Source organism: Dermacentor albipictus, chromosome 1 (genome assembly GCF_038994185.2).
Source record: "Dermacentor albipictus isolate Rhodes 1998 colony chromosome 1, USDA_Dalb.pri_finalv2, whole genome shotgun sequence".
In the NCBI taxonomy this organism is placed as follows: domain Eukaryota; kingdom Metazoa; phylum Arthropoda; class Arachnida; order Ixodida; family Ixodidae; genus Dermacentor; species Dermacentor albipictus.
The window spans coordinates 243,298,364-243,318,492 of record NC_091821.1 but is presented as its reverse complement, the minus strand read 5'-3'; the positions used below and the strand labels follow the sequence as shown (position 1 = coordinate 243,318,492).

Genomic DNA, 20,129 nt, shown 5'->3' with positions numbered 1-20,129 from the left:
AGGTGCCTCACGTTGGCCACTCCATTGTTGCACACTCCCCCACGCTGGCTCAGCGGCTCTGGCGTTCTACTGCTGAGCACCGGTTCGCAGGTTCAATTCCCGACCGCGGTGACCGCATTCCGATGGGGGCGGAATAAGTGCATTGGGTGCACGTTAAAGAATGCCCACAATTAAGCCGGAGCCACCCCTACCACCACACGGCGTTTCCACATAGCCCTTTAGTCGCTTTCGGGCGTTAAACGCCATCAATTTGAATTTAGTTTTTCTTTTTTTTTTGCACCGTAGCCCTCATTCGAACAGGTTGCACGCCGCGTTTCCGTACTTACCTTCTGTGCCTCGCCGTTCAGCGTTATGAAAAATAGAGCTTGAAATGAGTTCATCTATGGTTCAAACTGCAAAATGGTTCCAATTTGTAGACGCCTAGGCTGTGGGAAACTTGAGCAGTGTGACGTCATGAAGAAGCGGTGGCGCTGTCGTCAGTCTGGACGTACTGGAAAAACAGCTGGCCGTACCAAAAAAATGACCTACGCGCGTAAGCTTGTAGGCATAATTAGCGCAACTACAATAAATTATTCGACAAGAAAATTTCTAAGGATATGTATATTTTTTGTTAAAGCGTTTCTTGACGAAAATTGTATATTATCTGCGCCGTACTAACTCCGTCCTGCTATTCTTGTATACCTAACTGGGGCGCGATCGGAGATCGTTTTTCAAAACGCGCGTTCAGTTTTGCGTTTAGTTTCGCCTCACGCGATTGGCCTATAGGCCGTGCCGATTCGTCAGCCTCGGGCCGCTTTCTTGTGCAACACGGCACAGAGCCGCCCCTCCTAACTATTGTTCACAAATGTGAAACCTGTCTGCAATGACTGGCCAGTACTCGGGCGTCTGTAAATTGCGATGCCATTTGTATGTGTGTGCGATTAGCAGTCGCCAGCTAAACAAATAAATAAACGAGCCTGTTGTCACTCTCCTTGTGGAAGCAAATTAGCTCCAGTTATTGTGTAGTACGGAAATGATAGTAAAGCTTTACTAAGGTATACATATATATACATAAAAAACATCGCTCCTGACGGCACAGAAAATTTAACACTGCGCATTCCGATGACACGTGGTGTATCGGTATGTTTATGTAATTATGTGAACAAAGGATTGTCTCAAATTTATCTTGCTACACTCATCTGATTTCTTTTTGTATAAGGGGTGAAAAAATGAGAGATTCTGTGCGCAGAAGGGAAATTCACCCAAGAGCCGACCACCTCCCACGTACTTAAAGCAGTCCAGCAGTAATGCCAAAAGTGTGCAGCAGGGCAGTAAAGTGTGCTATGCCGGGTTTCGGTAAACACTGTGTACTTTCTACTGAAGCGCCTTTAAAATTTACGTCGCAGTTATTTTAATGAATATACCATGACCAATTAGGTTCGTAAAAAATAGTGTGTACAAACATGGCCCAGGACATCATATAGTACATAATTTTTTCCATTTACGATTCCCTTTCACAGGTTATAGAGAGCCTTAATTTAAGAGATGGAACGCCTGACATAAAATGCAGAACGAGAAGTTGTAGCAACGCATTAAACTTGCAAAAAGAATTTTGCTTCATCAGATTGTATGTGCGATGATTGACAGATGCGTTTAAGAAGCCAATTTATTAGCGAAAGAGCATAATGAATATTTCAATTTCATTTTTTCGATAAACCGAACAGCTCAATGAACAAACATAATTGCGCCCACCTACTGTCGCCACATATGTGAGCGATCGCTTGTTATGAAGCAGAAAAAAAAGTTTTACCCTGTGAACTCTGCCATAAATTTTTGTGCAACTAAGTTTCGTGCGACTTCCTAGCATATCGGCTCCCAGCAAAACCGAATAAGTAATGCATTTTTCGCCCTTGAATTGGGAACTTAGACACAATATGATTGCGGCCAAATAATTAGGCTAATGGCGCCCAAACTTAACGGGCAAAATCATTTACAATGTGATGATACTCAGTGTCTGCGCTCTGGTGGCGACTGCATCGGTGGAAGCTATAAATAACTGATCACGTGTGCACAATGAGTAAAGTGCACCCTACGACCTGACGCTAGTTCAATCAATACAAGTTGGAACGTGTAGGCGTCCACGTGGAACAAGAGATTTATTGTGCTCTTTCACTGCATTTCTGTTTGTCCGGCTCATCTACTCGCTAGGGCTGGCTACCGTTGACACGTACCCTTATGATGTACCCTCCCGAACTAACCCCGTACTGCAGAGCGCAAGCATGGAATGGCTACAGCTTTCAAACGTCCGTTGCTACGAACTATCCCCAAATTCAGGGGCGTAGGGCTTGTGGCATGAGCCCACTGTCCTGCCAACGCCAGGGTAGCATTTCAAAAACAGTTTATGGTGCTCATTCTTGCCGGCTTCCACCGCAGGAAGAGCTATGTGCAAATCGCACGTTTCATCAACCACATTGCTGAATTTGATGTTGAATTACAGGAAAGTAACGTCATAGCTCAAATGTACTAAAATAGCAATAAAGAATAGAAATAAAATTAACAAGTATAGCAAATATCTGCGCGCCAAGTTTCACGCTTTAGCGTCAAATAATAGGCGAAGTGGGATTTTATTCCGTGACGGGAACAGAATTACCAAAATTTACGTCGATCTGTGGGTAGCGGTGCACCGAATGCAGCAAGTTTCATGCCAAGGCGCTACAGCAACTACAAGTCGGGATACATGCAGCGTTCCCTTGCTCATATACTACCTCTTATTGATGCGTGATTCAACTAAATTGCAGAAAATAAGAATTGGACTACGATCTATTTAGACAAGTGCACCAGCTAATAAGAGAATACAATAAAATCATAATGAATGCAAGTCATTCAAGCACTTGTTGCAAACAAATTATGACCGTAAACTGAAAGACATGCAAATTACAAAGACAAAATGCGCTTTCGCAATATTTATGCCGCTGTAAACTGGCTACCAGGAACACTCATTACATTCATTATTTACTGTCGAGATCATAATGAGTCGATTGAGTCATTACAGTCGCTGTCGGCAGTGGAAGCGTAGACTCTCTTTCAATTAAGAAAACTCAGCACAAACGCTGCACCTTCTCTCATCTCAATCAGCTAAATTGAGACAAATACGCAATATTCACGCGACTGAGCTACGTCGTTGCATTCGCGAAGAATCACAGTAAAACATTTTAGTTTGAATCTGCTGAACATGAACTGGCTGCAGAATGCTGTGTCTGTGTGCGCGCACAATAATCAGTCAACGCCAGTATAATTTCAGCTCTGTTATTTGACTTTCCGGAACTAACTAAGTGCAGCTTATACAAGGAATATATTGAGAAAATCAATATGCCGCCGTATTGTGCAGGAATGTTCGAAAAGAAAACTCATGTCATGAAATCATGTCCTGCACTAGATATTTCTCCCTACATCTTGTTTGTTATTGCTGGCATTCCTTATTGAAAACATGTTTCCATTCGCTTGTGTCAACAGGTGCTGCTGAGGCAAGATGGCGGACCCGTTGGAAAACCTGTCGTCTGCGCTGAGCTAGCAGGACACGATGTCAGGGAATGACGCAGTCAGACCAAAACAGCAAGACTACTGTGGAGCTGCGCAATTCGGCTTTTTTTAGCACCCAGGTCGGACAGCCGTCTCCTAGAGGAGCTAACAGCCGGCGGAACCCTATCGCGGCAGCGTTGGCACCGACTCGAGAGCGGAAAAGAATAGCTCTGGCATGACTACTGTCCTGACACCTCATCAAGCACGAGCTAGTATAATTGCGCATAACGAGACATCGCACACTTTCCCGCGGATCCAGGTCGCACAAATAAAACAAACACGGCTCCTTCGAAATGCGAACAGGATATTTTGCTCAAGAATGTTATTCCAACTCGTGGTGGCATCACTTTGACCGCCTACGCCCCAGAGCAAAAGAAACACGCACACACACACACTTGTGCCAAAAGAGGGGAGGCCACTAGCACCAGCTGAAACTCGGCAACCTTATATTACAGGTAGCAAGTATAGCTCCACAGGCGAAAAAAAGAAGAGAGGTCCCGGGTTTCGGGTTCAATCAAAGAGGCAGTGAGCCGGCATTGCAATAGTGTGCCTGCGCTATCGCTTCGCAGAATGCTGTATTTTTCACGTCCGCATCGGCGTGGTGCATGCAAGCGCCGGACTTCCAGCTGGTGCCGAGCGGCTGTTCTATTTCGAGACACCGGCCGAAGGAGCCGGGGCGCGCCGACTCGCAGTGATTTTTTGCGCCGCAGGTCGCACCCGGGAGGCATCCGAGGGCGACCTGGGATGCCAAAGCACGGCGAGCCTCGCTCGTGGAAAAAAGGACGAGCACTTACGTGTGGGCCGGCTGCACGACCATCCCGGTTTCTGGAAGGCAAGCAGTGGTAGGAATGAGCACCGCAGTCAAAGACGCACTCGAGCTCAGTGGACCGCGCGCGAGGCGAGGCCAGCACTTTTGACGTCGCCTCGAGCCGGTCTCAGGGAGACTTTAAAGCGGTCCACGATGTGGACTTACCGTTTCGAGTCGGAGTCTAGAGAGCGTCAAGCCCGGAGAGGCATCTCCAGACACTGGTCCCGAATTAGCTAGCGGGACGTTCCCGTTCCCCGACGCATGCGCCCCTGACAGGAAATGACGCGGAGAGCGCCCCCTTCCCGCCTATTTTTGCTCCGGTGTAAGCTTACGCCGCCGCCATTTTTGGAAGCGCATTTCTGGGGGCGGCCGCAGTTTCTGGCCGGCATTTCTAGGGTTTCGACCGGTGTTTACTAAGGCGCGTATTTTCGGCGTCACTGTCATGGTATTGGCGATTAGTCGCATCATTCGGCCACGGTGTCATCGCGCCGTATGATCCACACCCTGCTTCAGGTCGCGTGGCCGTCAAAGCCTTTTTTCGTCGGACCGCGGATCGGGGCGCGCCCGGCGGCGGCGCTCCCGGAATAGGCCGCCCTTGACAGCTACTGACCGAAGACGGTGAGCCTGCAGCAGGCGCTCGTGTTGCCCACCAGGTTGGACGCTGTGCACACGTAGACGCCTGAGTCCTCGGGGAAGGCCTCGGGGATACTGAGCCAGGCGGTCCAAGGGGCCGGACCGGACGGCTGACCCACCACGTGGTCGGGTCCGTGCACGGGCTGGCCGTCCTTGAACCAGCGCAGCCGCGGAGCCGGGCAGCCCGTGACGAGCGCGCGCAGCGTCGCCGGCTGCCCTGGCGCCGCGTACACGTCCTCGGGACCCTGCGAGCGCCGGGACGCTGGCACGTGTCCTTGCGTGTTTGGCACCACTCACCTGCAGGAAGATAGGTGCCGACACGCGCTGACCAGTTGCCGGATTCTCGGCGATTACCACGGCCTTCTTCTTGGGACTCCACACGGGGCTGGCCGTCTTGGTGCGAATGATGGAGCGCGGACTCTGGAATTGGCCCGTCTCTAGGCAGAAGCTGGTGCGCACCGAGAGCGGCTCGAACAGCGACGGTCGGCTCTCTTCCGGCTGCACGGGCGACGGCGCGCGGATGGGCCTGCTGCCCAACAGCGGGGCATCGTACTTGGGCTCCAGGATGTCGAATTTGGGCTCCGGGGCCACCGGGATAGGCTCGACGCGCCCCAAGGGCCCCGCCGCGCGGCTGGCCCGACTGGTGCTCAGCTGCAACGGAAACGGGACCCTGTCGCGGCCATGCTCCACTCACTGTCGCCCGAACAGCGGCATAGAAAGGCTCTCGCGATCGTTTGTGCACCAGGCTTGGTTTACGTACATTGTGCCGCAAGCAGCAGGCCCATCTACGTGCGGCGCAAGGAAGCGACAGCCACGTGTGTGCAAGGTGCTCACGTTTCATCTCAGATGGGAAGGAGACAACATGCAACACATATTGAACACAAAGCATGGCTTTATTTCATGTCACCGTTACAACTGTGAATATTATTTTCTCTCGGTTTTGGTCAAGGCACTGTGACGAGCATGCTACACCAAACACTTAAGGACGGGCGGCCAAGGGTAAGGAAGGAGAGCGCTCTGTTCCGAGCGGCAGCCATACAGACAGGTAACACAACGGAGAGCACCACCAGAAAGCACGGACAAGAAAGGTGCCTGTGGGACAGTCTCCATGCCAGCCTTGAGCCGAGCAAGTATAAGGAGGAAACTAGAAGGGGACGCCGCAATGAAAGCACGGCGTCCCAGGTAGGCCTGCTACTTGCGAAACTCCCATTTGTAGACCAAGGGACCCCTCACCTCTTTAGTTTGGGTCTTGGTAATCTCAGTGACTCTCTTGGTCACTCGGCGGGTAACTTCTTCTGTGACTTTGTCTTTGGCACTTGCATTGTCCACTATTTTGGTGGTAGTCTCTTCAGACACCTCCGGTGGCATCTCGTTCACATGCGTCACTTCAGTCACGCGCATTTGCAGGTCTCCCGACAGAGCCAATCCAGTTGAGTCTCCTGGCCCCGGTCGAGGCAGCTTTGTCTCGTACACTTTTACCTCGCTCGCTTGTTGGATGCCCTCGTCGCGCCTTTGCACGTTGTCAGTTCCTTCGTCGTCTTCGTCAAGCACAACTAGCTTGGTGTCCGCGGTCACAACGCCATTAGGACCTTGCACGCGCACTTCAAGGTCGCCAGAGTCCTCAGGGAAGGCCTCAGAGATGGTCAGACTGAACACGGCCAGTGACGTGCCGGCCACGTTCTCCAGTGACCGGGTTAGCCGGAAGTCTGGTGAGTCAGTGATAGGCTGACCCGACCGAAACCATGAGGCAGTCAACTGGCCACCGGGCGGCTGCGCACTGGCCACGCTTAGGCACACCTTGGTTCCACTCTGCACCACCAGCTCGGAAGGCAGCGAACGGGCTAGCCGCAGCTCCGAGCCACTCTTGGAAACAGACACGGTCTGCTTCGACGTCCTCGACACCGCTAGCTGGGTGGTGGTAGCCGCCTGGACCGCCTTCTGCACAGAAAGAAAACAGCGTCGTTTGCGCCCTGCTCAGGAGTTTGGCCCAATCAAGCGGCTACCTGAGATTCGCGAACGTGCATCTTGGAGCCTGTGCGCGTGCGTCCTCCGGGGTTACTGGCCTCTACTTCGTAATGACCGCTGTTGTTGCCTGCCACCTTGGGAATCAGTAGCTTCACGGTTCCGTCCGGGTCGTGGCTGACCTGCAGTGGTGCGCGCAGATGAGTTGAAAATGACCCGGCTCATCAAAGTCTCGCGAAGGCCACGATAGTAACGCCTGTCATACCTGGAAATCTGGGCTGGGCAGCAGTTCTCTGCCATCCTTGAACCAGTGCACGAAGGGAGGCTCCGGCGCCCACAACTTGGCAGTGAGCACCACACGGCAGCCTTCATCCGTGGTCACATCTCTGAGAGGCTCCAGGAACACGGGAGCGGAGAGCGGCACACGCACTTTACACTCCGTGTAACAGCTGCCCATAGGGTTAACCGCTGAACAGCGGTATGTGCCGGCGTTCTGGGTGCCCATGCCGTTGAACAAAAGAGAGCACTTGTCTCCGCGGAACAAAAGTCGCACCCGCTCGGACTCCTTGATAGGTTGTGTGTTGTGGTACCAAATTACCTGCGCAATGGACAAAGAATATAAGCTTCGTGCTCCACACACATAAATTCCCCGCCCGTTACGTGCGAGTGAGGCAATATATATCAGCGCTTGATTTAAAGGTGGTGATTTAGGCGAGTTGGAAAAGTTCAGTCATGATGGTGATCAGCGCACTGCGCAAACAAAGGAGAAAAACAAGAAGGTAACGAGGACTCAGCGTTGTGTCCTCGTTACCTTCTTGGTTTCTTGTTCATTGCTTGCGTAGTGCGCTCATCGCCATCTTGATATCTAGCCACGTAATTTGCCAGCCGCTTTGATCTCTTTCATCGTAATTCATTATCTATTGCTATTTCCATGACATTAACACCATAGTAACATGCAGGCTCGAAACCAAATAAGGAAAGGAGAAAGGAACCTTTCTCCTTACGGCAGCAAACCATAAGACGACTGATATTGCAAGATTTTCTTTTTCTTGCGTTTCAGTACGTCTAACTCCATTTCAGTCGTTCATTTATTTTTGGCATTGACAAACCTGAAGCAGCTGGCTCATATTCCCCACGCCAACTGCAATCGCACAGCGGCGTCGTCAAACATTAGATCACCTGACACGAGCTGCTCTAGCTCAATACTCAATAGCTCAACAATTAGTTCAGTAATAAAAATATGAAAATGGGTCGTAGGCATGCTACTATGCTTGGGCAGGTCCATGCATGCCATTATCTATTATACATGCCAAAGCCTAAGTGAAGATAGCATGAGCTGAATAATACAGCAGACGGAATGGCACCTGCATCAGCACGACTGTGCTAAGCAGAAGCCCTTCCAATGGAGACACAGCTCAAGTATGCTCGTGCTTCCTGCCTTGGGTGAACATTAAAACACCTGAGAAGATCAATAATAATACGGGGCCCTCCGCTACGGCGCCCCTCGAATCCACTTAGCAGTTTCGGAACTTTCAACTCCGCAATTTGATTGAATTTTTTTTCCCTTCGAAATAAGCCTTACAATGTTGGGAAGGAAATAGTTGCCAGCAATGATCGACTGATAGCTAGTATAACCTCGAAAAGAAAGGTTAACTTACATACCAAATTCCACGTCTCTCTCTGGCACCCCTTTTATTTTTAGAATTTGTAGCGCCAAGGAAATACTTTAGCGAAATGCTTTGGCTGGCGCTTCTCTGGAACGGAGCGAAAAATACACGTTCCCGGGGAAAATGGGGATTGTTACTGGAAACACGAAGCACCAAATTTATAAAACAAATCTAATCGCATAACTGGTCATTGCTACCGGCTTCAGACCGAACCCGCAAGCTTACCATAAAATTTAAATGACAATCACAGTCGCGATATCTACCTAATTTGAGAGCGAGCGGAACAATCTGAAATGTCAGTATCAGATCCGTAGAGGTCTTTCTGGGAGTAAACGCGATGTATATATAAGGAGAGGCAGAGGAAAGGCAGGGAGGTTAACCAGAGGCGAGTTTCCAGTTTGCTACTCTGCGACCCTATAACGTAAAACTATTCCAAAATGTTTTTATTCCAATATGCTGACGTCAAATTAGCGTAACTGCTGACGCAAGCATCGGGCGGTCACCCGCAGGGTTGTCTGAACAGACCAATCAAACGCTCTTCTCGTTCATAAGAGGTCACTTTTGTTTTCTTCAAAAACGAATAACATTGCTGACGCTGAGCGGCTTGTCTTATCTAATTGGCTGGCAAGAGGCGAAGAGCACGCTCAAGTGGAGAGAGATTTGATAGGGGCGACCCACTGCACTGAAAATCGATAACCGGACGAATAAGGGGCGGGGGGGGGGGGTGCCGGCGTCGGCGATTGGTCCGCTTTCCCTTATTTAACTCACGGTGGCTGGTCGAAAATCGCTGTGGCATGCAACGGAAGCTTAAGAATGACGCTAAAATGGATCCTCAGCAAAGAAGAGTTGGCAGAACGAGGTCGTAAACGTACCGAAAGTGCTCGAAAACGTTACGCGGCCACGCAAGAAGTTTCATTATACGCCAATAAACCAATGCTTTCCGGTAGGTGCGAGTAGCCAGTGCCTGGGCGATCGGCGGCAGCCATCTTTTATTCCTTTCGGAACGGGACAGCCTGCGGCTATGCAAAAGCAAACTCAGTTTTTTTCGGCATATTAATGCATCTTTAACGCGTACACGTCACTTTGACGCGGATAGTGTTTGTGGTTTTATGACGTCGCGTGACAGGCAGGTGAAGTGGGTGCAGCTCGAAAGCCTTTGACCAGTAGCCGAGGGCTAATAGCGAAAAGACGTCGAATCATAAATAACTATTTTGCTTTTGTTCGGTCAGATCATGCATAATCAGTGTGCACACCTCATATCAGATGGGGAGATATCGCGGTTTTCGTGACGTCCCGTGACAGCCAGGCGAAGTGGGGGTGGTCCAAAAAAGTTTGTAACCAACCGCGTAGGGCTGATTGCAGAATTGGAAAAGAAAAGTTTGGAATAGTTTTACGTTATAGTGCCCTTGCACTGGAGTGGGGTATATAGGAGTAAACGCGAATTGAATGTAGGCGCCCGGGTGCGGCCGTAAGGCTTTGAGCTATATGTGTCGACGTAAGAAGACCCGCCAGACACGGTGTATATATGCTTCATATTGACATGTATAATACGAACATTCTTTATGGGCCCCAACGCTTGCTGAGAAGTGCCAAGTGGCGCGTGCGTTTGTGATGCACACAGGCCCATCTACAGGGTGGTATGGGCCTTTATAGGGTGGCGATATCGAATATCGTCTAAAGGATAATTACGCAAGTACATTAACCTGCTTCCGCAATTAATGGAGCTCACTGTTCACGCTGCAGGCGACTGAGGTATATGAGCAAAGGTTCAAGAACGAATACAGAAACGGTAAGGCATCATAATGAGAATTGACTAGAGCAACGCTGTGAAGACCAACTTTTGCGGAGGGGGCACTTTTTAACCATTCAAGGTAACCACCGGGCGTTTATATTGACTGTAACTGCCACGTGAACTTGTGTGTTCCGGTAATTTTTCTCCATGACTGAATGTAACATCGATGTTAATAACAATGACGGAGGTAGTGCACATTTAAATTCACTGCGACACGCAGTGTCATGCATCCTATGCGATGACGTATGGCGGCACAGTTACCTAAAGTTCGTTGCTGAAAATTCTACTTTGCGTAATCTTACCGTGACGAAAAATTTCCAAACCACCGAGTAGTTGTGCGAATGTTACCCTAAGTTGAGGTATAAGATAGCGACGGTTACCTTTGCATGTGAAACTGTGCTTCATTAGGGTTACCGTGTTCAGAGTTCGCATTGAGGAAATGATGATTGAGCCTGGCGGGAAGAGGAATGGGCGTGAGGAAAGGTAAGCCCACGCCAGCAACCAAGATTCGGAGAAGCTGAACAAGGAACGGATGAGTGATGACACGAAATGGAAGAAAGCCATCAAAAAACAGCAGCGCCATGTCTGTATATGCATGAGAGAAAACGGCATAAGCTGTAGCAGACCCGAAATATTTCCGTGCTCTCTTTTTTTCTTTGTATCTGCTGACATTAGTGAAAACAGCAGCGTAGCTTCCGTTGAACGATTAAGCATCGTTTTTGTGGTAGAGACAAAAGCAGAGCGCAACGCTTCGTCTTTGCAGGCACTGACAACTTGAAGTCATCCCACTGACACGGCACTATCGGAAGACCGATTATATGCGCACTGAACTAAACCCAGATTCTCATTGCCCTGCAACTCCAATGCATAATTTTACCAGAAGTTTACCTAAGCTAATGGTCGTTTAAGCTCTGGATAAATATACGTGTGCGTATGCGGCAATATGTAGTGTGCAGGGAGGCGGAGGGGGGGGGGGGGGGGGAGCGCGTGGGTGCGTGCGTGCTATATGCCACTCGGAATTATATGCTGTAATGCCTGTGGTTCTCTTCCTGCAGCTTGAAATTACTATAATTGTAAACAACCACGGTATCATGTCGTATGCATCTGCCAGCAGCCCGGATGCTTCACTAATCATGATGTGCACAAATATGAAGTGAAAAACGTTGCAAAAGCAAATTTAAGAGTGTAGATTATACGGAGTGGGCTTATGTTATTTCAGACATCTATAATGCAGTGATGAAGTTAAGATGTACATTTGGAGGTGCTAAAAAGCAGTTTACCTTTTGTTTCATCTACACTTTTGGTGCACTCCAGATCGGTATATACTGCCCACACGTAATTTTTTGTCGTTATTTCATGCTGATTATTTGAAAAATGTGTAGTGCCGCGGAACTTTCAGTGCTCCACACATTTCCCGAGCATATAAAAGTTCCCTTCTCATTTCTTATTACCTGTAGCACTTATCCCTCAAATGTTGCTGTTTCTGGGCGAATAAATAGGTCAAAATTATAGAAAAGGTGCAATCAGTGTGCTAATGAAAAAATGAATTCGGTGTAAGGGGTTCCGCCTGCAGTTTTTACTTTGGGACCCCTTTCTGTTTATTACTGTTTCTGTATTAATTTACTTATCAATAAAATTGAATCGAAATTGGATTTAATTACCTCGGCGTTCTTCTTCTCGGAGCACTGCATATGCAAAGGCATTTCTTGCGCAACCGGAGCTATCATCGAACCCTGGAGTGCGGTTTCTATAGCATCACCTACGCTCCGAAGACCCAAAGGGTGAAGCCAGAGGAAGTGCGCACCACCATGCCAACGGCAAAAAGGCGCTGATTCGCCCACACTTTTTCTTTTCTGACAGGAAACGCGTAAGGCTGTCTCCGAGAAGATGAATGGCTCGAAAAAAAGCAAGAAAGTAAGAAACAGTGGAACCGATAGTGGAGACCTCTGGTTCGGGCCGCCCAACAATGATGCATTCCAGCGTGACGGGATCCGGTCCGGGCTTGACTTCCAGGTCCTCCAGCGCCTTGAGCACTCGCGGAGGCTCTTGCGGCGGAGCGTCCCTGCGGCATTACGTAAGCGTCTATACTCGGGGCCTCGCGGTGGGTCACGCAGGAATTTTGTAACCGTAGAAGAAAAATAAAGAAACCGAGAGCGCGCGCACGGCGCCTCGACGAGTGCTCACTCGGCCACTTTCACTTGGCAGGAGCAGGCCGTCTCCCCGGCCTTGTTTTTGGCGACGGCCGTGTAGGTGCCCGAGTCACCCTCGGTTGCGCCAGCGAGCAGCAGCCGCGCTCTTCCTTGCTCCTGGGTGGGCTGCACAGAGAAGGAAACGGGGTCAGTCGGCGCCGGCGGCGAATGAAGCGGGCGCGTACCTTGGCGGCGTCCCGCACGGGCAGCAGGTCCTTGGACCAGGAGACGCGCGGCTCGGGCCTGCCCTGCACGGTGCACTCGAGGCGCAGCTCTTCGCCGGGCCGCAACTGGGTGATGGCCGGAAGCGGCTGCACGAACGTCGGCTCCGTCAGCACCCCGCCGACCGTCTGCGTAGTGTGCTCTTCCAGGGCTTCGATGAACACTTCTTCCAGGGCGCTGTCGCGTGGTTGCTCTGCGGACCAAGGTCGAAGCGTCTCCGTGAGAAGGGAAAATCTACGATTTTAGTCTTTGCCGGCTAGCGTCACTAGTCTAGAGCGAATCGTGGGGTGATGTTCGTAATTGTTCGTGACTCATGTGCGTGGTAAAGTGGCTAGCTAGGAAAGTTACCAAATTGCGTTTTGTGAAGTAACAGCAAAACAGGAGACAACGGAAAGAAGGAAGATTACGATGCCTTCTTTCTTCCTCGTGTCTCGCGTTTCTCGATTTGAAAGATGAAGCTGCGTAGTAGGGTCTATGAGACGGAAAGAAGGATTTAAGCAGATATCTCCAGCTATTAAATACCTGCCCGCAGTCGCGTAGTGCAAACTAGTTGCACTATTCAGAAGCCATATCAAAAATGGAAATTCCACATAGAACGACGTGGTTGTAGCTGGTCCCCTTAAAATCGAAAGTGCCATCTTCGACATTTTCACTCTTACGTTCGTACTCTCTCGAAATCGAAGCAGTTTTTATTTTGAGGGCGATCTGCGTCAGCAGCGCGCGACCTGAAATTATTAAAAGAAAAAGTTCACCATTATTTTTCCACAATGTGAGTTCACTCTGAAACCGCACAGTTCGCAGTGCTAACGCAGATGAGCACATAATGCGCAACGAACAGTATGCGATCTGAACGAGTCATGAGGTTTTATTTACAGATAAAACGTGCAGAAGAGACAGATTAACAACCATTAACAAAAGGTCTTCAGTTAATTATGCGGTCCAATAAGGCTCCGGCGCTCGTGAAACGCGAAGTATAACATTCCGCTGCTAGTCGTCGCTCGTCTCCTTGCCTTTGCTCTAGTGATCTTCTTGGGCAATGTGGCATGGTTTGCGGTACATTCTTCCTTGCTTTAGTGGTGCAGGAAGAGGCTACTTTAAGGCCTCACTCACTTAGTGCAATACATTCTTCAGAATGGCGCGATCGATGTACCATCAGATGACAGAACCTGTCCTTACGTAGGTAGTAGGCAGGTATGTGGTTAACTGGTGTTCTACTGGAAAGCTTGGAAATGCATGATGCTTCGGTCTCCTCCATTTCACTTATCGATAAAATGGGAATTTGTTTTCTTGTTGTTGTTGTTGTTCTACTACTACTACTACTACTACTACTACTATTATTATTATTATTATTACTAGTAATAACAATAATACCTTATTTATTGTTATTAGGTGCGAGAAATGCTCTGTAAAGAACGCTTGCGCTCATCGCACCTAAGCTGCCGCGGTTGTTCAGTGGCCGTGGCATTGCGCTCATTGGCACGAGGTCGTGGGATCGAATCCTTGCCGCGATGACCGCATTGCGATGAAAGCGAAATGCTTAATCGCTCATGTACTTTGATTTGATTTAAGTTCATCTAACCCTCTGGAGGTCGAAATTAATTGACAGCCCTTCCTGCTACTTCCCCATAGTCTTCAGTGCCTTTTTTTTATAGACGCTGGAACCCAATAATTATTGTAGTCGCACGTGGTTGCAATACTCGTTCTGTTAGAAGTACTTGCACCTTTTGTCCCACAGTAATGGTTCACCATACACAATCGGCTGCTTACGCGACACAATTTAAACGAAATTGTACAGAATCATGTATCCGCTGGTCTCTCTAGTCGAAGGTTTTTCAATGCGCTTTCGAATCTCCGCACATCGCCGCAAGCGCAAGTGTGGTGAATGGGCTTCAACATAGGCGCACGAGGTCTAAGGGAGTGCCTCCTTGGCTCGAATTGCGTTCCTTTTTTTTTTCTTCTTGCATTTCATACTTGTAACATCTGCTGCATCGCACGCATAATTGACTTCCTGCATCTACTTACAAAAAAACAAAGACAAACGATATTAAAGTTTACCGAATAGAGCCACGAAAAGAGGTTCTTTATTTATTTTCGAACAGTTCGCGTGAGATTTAATACCTGCTTCAAAAAGCAAGGAGGGAAACGCCAGAACGTTTGCCACGCTTCACGTCAGCTATATGTAATACTTTCCAGTTTAAAAACGCATGATCATAAAGTTACTACAAATACTCGTATGTTAGGGACACTACATGAAAATATAAAGTTATATTGGAAGGTTACTACCCTATAATAAGTAAGCAGTAATTTTTACCTACTGAAAAGAATGGTATTGCAGAAAATGGGCGGAGTAGTGTACAGCAGGTTGTAACGGAAAATTTCCGAAACGTTCCTTTCGGTGTCAACTATATTGGCAACAAGTGATGAAGGCAGGTCAATTACTGATAAAAACCATCGAATGATATTGCACAAGAAAATAAACTTCAGCATGACAACCATTGTTGGATTTTTTCCAAAAGAGAAAAAAAGAACGGCGACCTTATCCCGCGAGAAATACAACCGCGATCGGTATCATCATGCAGTGACGTCATCACTGCCACGGTTTCAACGCGAGAGAAAACGAAGTCTTGCCATCGGCCGAGATTTTATCCACTAACGAGCCTTTCTTTCTCATATTTTTTTTTCCACGGAACTAATAGAAGCAGCGTTACAATATGGGAGGGACTACGTCTAAATAGCCAAACTTACTGCTTCGTCGTAGCGCACTTTTGATTTTCAGTCTGCTTTTCTAAAACTCGTTAAGCTATTTTGTATCGTATTTATTTTTCATAGTCAAGCTGGGCCGGTATAATGTAAGAATTCCTTTCACTCGATTTCATGCCTTCCTCACCATCCACCGTTCGTGGCTGGCTGATCTCGTTCATAATATGGGCAGAACGCCGCTTTGAACACTTCATCACCAGCCTGGTTACGCCCAGTGCAAGGCAAAGGCCTCTCTCATACTTCTCCAACAACCCCGGCCATGTACCAATTGTGGCCATGTCGTCCCTGCAAACCTCTTAATCTCATCCACCCAACTAACTTTCTGCCGCCATCTGCTACGCTTCCCTTCCCTTGGAATCCAGTCCGTAACCATTAGTGACCATCGGTTATCGTCCCTCCTGATTACATGTCCTGCCCATGCCCATTTCTTTTTCTTGATTACAACTAAGATGTCAGTAACTCGCGTTTGTTCCCTCACCCAATCTACTCTTTCCTTATCCCTTAACGTTATACCTATCATTCTTCTTTCCATAGCTCGTTGCGTCGTCCTCAATTTGAGTATAACCCTTTTCGTAAGCCTCCAGGTTTCTGCCCCGTAGGTGAGTACTGGTAGGACACAGCTATTATACACTTTTCTCTTGAGGGATAATGGCAACCTGCTGTTAATGATCTGAGAATGCCTGCCAAACGCACCCCAGCCCGTTCTTATTCTTCTGATTACTGATTACGCAAGAACACTTACGAAGCGCCAAAAGGAATAGCATTGAAATGGAATCGTTACATCATGTCGGCCCAGAACAAAAAACTTATAACCTTATTAAACAACTTGCTCCACCAGACAGCCTTTTGGATTTGTTTCCAAGGCTGCATAAGTGCATATTATCATATGACAAATCACATCTTGGGAAAATTCGCAAAGTGAAGGAGAGAGAGAGCTAGGATGCCGGTGGAAATGTCACAGGCTCCGAGTCACAGGCCTCGGCTGCCTGCTCGAGATTCACGAAACTTCCTTCACCTTGCCATTGCTCCATTGCGTGGTGTGTTTGATAAAACACGCCACACAATGAAGAAATGGCAAGGTCAAGGAAGTTTCACGAAAGGGTAACCCACTCGACAGTTTCACAAAGCCACAAAGCAAATTCATACACAGACTTTCTGAAAAGCTTCGTACTACTCTCGAGTGGGTGACAATTTTTATTTTCGGTTATATTCTCGTGTGGTAAGACATGTACGAGCATTCTTTTGACATCCAAAGGCACAGCGCGTCAATGGGTAGTCACCACCACCAACTGAAGGGTGGCGCCAGAACATATTAGATGGAAGGCGGATATATGCGTTCAAGGGAACTTGTTTTTACCGAGTGAGAATATAGTTCAAGCGCCTCCCAGCGTGTATAGTGATACTTCAGCGCTGCCTTCATACTGCAATGCGAGTTTGATACCGAGATACCGGCTATTAGTATCGCTGTGTTTCATGGAAGCGAAAAATAAAAATAGAAGTAAACACTGTAAGGTGGTGACGGCTACGCGTGTTTATTTAAGGTTTAGCGTAACACGCAAGATTTTCAAGAATACTGCTCATACAAGCGCAGTATTGTGATGGCTAAGAGCCATGCAAAGTACAGGAATGTCCACAACAATCTAAAATATAACTGGCCGCGATATGAGTGAAAACGCATGTGTGCACATAAAAAATGCCATGTATTTTGATAAGCGGTTTGCGAGAAGTAAAAAGAGAAAGCAGTAGACGGCTACAGCCCGCACTGTATACTACATAGGGTGTTTCAGAAAAGACATTCGAAATTTTCTAAATATAGGAATATGCGACAATTAAGAGAATTCCTCAAGATTGATTTCACCACAGAGGTATACGGTTTAAACTGACTAGTAGACTTCTGACAAAAAATTGGGCTAGTTATTTATTATTATTATTATTATTATTATTATTATTTGCTGAAAGAGCCAGACGATTGATACAAAAGCCAGACTTAAAGCCATCATGAAATGACTTCATCATCGGTTTCGGACATGCAAGAAGCTGACGCTCCAAATATTTTCAGCGTCAGCATTTCAGACTCAGATTCTGAAACAACCTGTGGGCACAACTTCACCATGTCACCCGTTAAACAGTGTATTTACTCAGATTAAGTGATGTTGACCTTGAAAGTTTTATTTCGCGATTTTTTTTTTTGCTTATGTGCGAGGAGACTTGCCGTAGAGTGTTTTATTTTTTAATAAATTTTTGTTGATAGTTCCAGCCTGTCCCGTCGTCTTCTTCGTATTGTTTTCCGTTTTACCGCTGTCCTTTTTTTTTCTATTTGCTAACGTATACCAACTGGCCCAGCTGATCAATTTGTTACTTCAAAATTCACCGCGATTCTGTCATGCAGAGAGGTGAGACTTATTTAAAAGTATGACATATAAAGCTTCGAAGTATTAACATAGTGGACATGCATATAACTTGCTTAACTCTGTCCTCCAACATTTTTCCCCTACTTAATATTTAATGTGACAATTAGTGTTGCCTACTTGTTGTTTCCTTATTTTGCTATGCTATGCTTTATGAGCCCTCGCTTTCTTAAAAAAATTCTTTAAATCAATTACAATATCAGAAAGTGCCGACATTACTAGTTAACCTTGCGTAGTTCTCGTTAAGTACTGCCGTTTTGTGCCCACGTTCAAATGAATAGGATTACTGTAAATGGATGTTTCCAGCCACTCGACAACAGTTCGCCGTACCTACAGCTACTTCACAGATCTGGACGTGTCTGCGATGCAGTATGACCACATCACGCCATTGTGGCCCAGCTTCATCACCCTTTACGCCCTGACCTCCAACATCTTCCTTGGCGAGTTCCCGAATCTACTGTAACTTTGACCACTCCGCGCATTGAGAAGAAATCATCTACTCATCCCTTGGAGGCTAAAGACTGAGCACTTCTTCAAATGAACCTTCAGCAAAATTTCTTCACGTTTGATTTCACGGATGGTTCAACAACCGATAAAGCTTGGACGGCGGCATTTTACGTTCCTAAATATCACGTGAGGAAAAGTTACCGGTTCTCTCACCAGACGTCATGTATCACTGACAAACTTTTCGGTTTACTGCAAGCGGCGAGATCCATATCAGACAGTGCTGGTATCAGTAGGCGGGTGATGTACTCCGACTCGGCGACGAATTTAGGAATGCTAACTACATCGCAGTATTACGATGGCAGTAGTTTATTACCCTACGAAATCTCAAAAGTACTCCAAATTCCATCTTTGGCTAGCAATCAGGTCTGTTTTCAGTCAATTCCGGGCCATGTTGGTATTAAAGGAAATTAGGCGACAAACAGACTAGCGACTGCGGCACATAACTTGGATAAGTATCCAAGTTATGTTTCTCCCTATTGAATATAAATATCAAATGTCAAGAGTTTTTTTTAATCTAGACTGCACTAAAGTTAGTGAAACCATGTAGTTTGACGACCAAGCAAAGTCATCTCTCCTATTCAGATTGACCAACGTTGAATTTCAGAACGTACCATCGCAATGATCGCACATCGATACGCTTACACATGGACCACGCCTGCAGCTGGCCTATACACCTTACCGTCTACACAGAATCAAGAAGAGCTATTTCGCAGCTTACACCCACTGTAACTTCTCGGATTCACCTGTGGAATGTCTGCTCATCCAGTGTCCCCAATACGAGCGCCAGCGAGAGGCCTTGCGCAGCCTCTCCGGCTTGATAGGCGTCCTTTATCTGTGGAGTAGGTTCTTGGTCCTTGTTTGTGCCCAGACAGAGAGACCCTGTCACACCTCGTCGCGGTTTTCTGATAGATAGCGACTTTATGCACTCTCTTTGAAGACGATAGATTGTGGTGTCTGAGTTTGTACACTTTTATGTGAACCTACACCGTATTTTTATGTGCTTTCAGTGTGTTTCTTTTTCTATGTCGTTACTCTAGAGATAGGCATTGTTTAGGTAACGCAGGCTGTGACTGGATGTTCGCATGTCGCTGATACGGCGCGCTCTACGTATATTATATATCAGGCTTCAAAGGTGTCAAGTGATATTCTATACCTCGGTTATTTTTCGTTATTGCTCTTATCCTCTTTTCTCTCGTTTTTTGTTTGTTTGTTTGTTAGTTTTTCCCTACATTTCTTAGTCACTGGAGTTAATATTTTATTTTTGGTATAACCAATCTTTCGGTGGCCCATTTATCAGCGGTAACATCATTTAATAAACAACAACAATGTACTTCCGCCAACTGTTCAATAATGTGCATCCCACACAACACTGCGGTTGGTACTAGGACGTGCTGGAAAAGAAGTCTATATCACCATTGTCATGGTAGAAATTATGAGGTCTATAATTCCAAAAACTTCCCGTTGGCGAGTGCTCTTTGCCATTGGCTGGCTGCCTTAGCCAATATTATGTGCGGCATCAGGATTGGCTGGGACTTGCTTCTACGAACAATTCTATAGAGTAAGAACTTTTTGACCTTCTTGCGAAATCGGCCCAAGGCCCGTATTCACAAATACGTTCTTACG

At 47.4% G+C, this 20,129-nt stretch overlaps 1 protein-coding gene across 1 annotated transcript in view; it reads right to left on the bottom strand.

The window, feature by feature from the left end:
- LOC135907952 (titin-like) overlaps positions 1-20,129 on the bottom strand; it is a 284,982-nt gene that overhangs the window by 230,713 nt on the left and 34,140 nt on the right. The window contains 9 exon segments of the mRNA XM_070522096.1: positions 4,353-4,383; positions 4,977-5,244; positions 5,297-5,650; positions 6,233-6,937; positions 7,003-7,143; positions 7,227-7,559; positions 12,365-12,482; positions 12,605-12,735; positions 12,795-13,024. Coding sequence (XP_070378197.1) covers positions 4,353-4,383; positions 4,977-5,244; positions 5,297-5,650; positions 6,233-6,937; positions 7,003-7,143; positions 7,227-7,559; positions 12,365-12,482; positions 12,605-12,735; positions 12,795-13,024 — 2,311 coding nt within the window.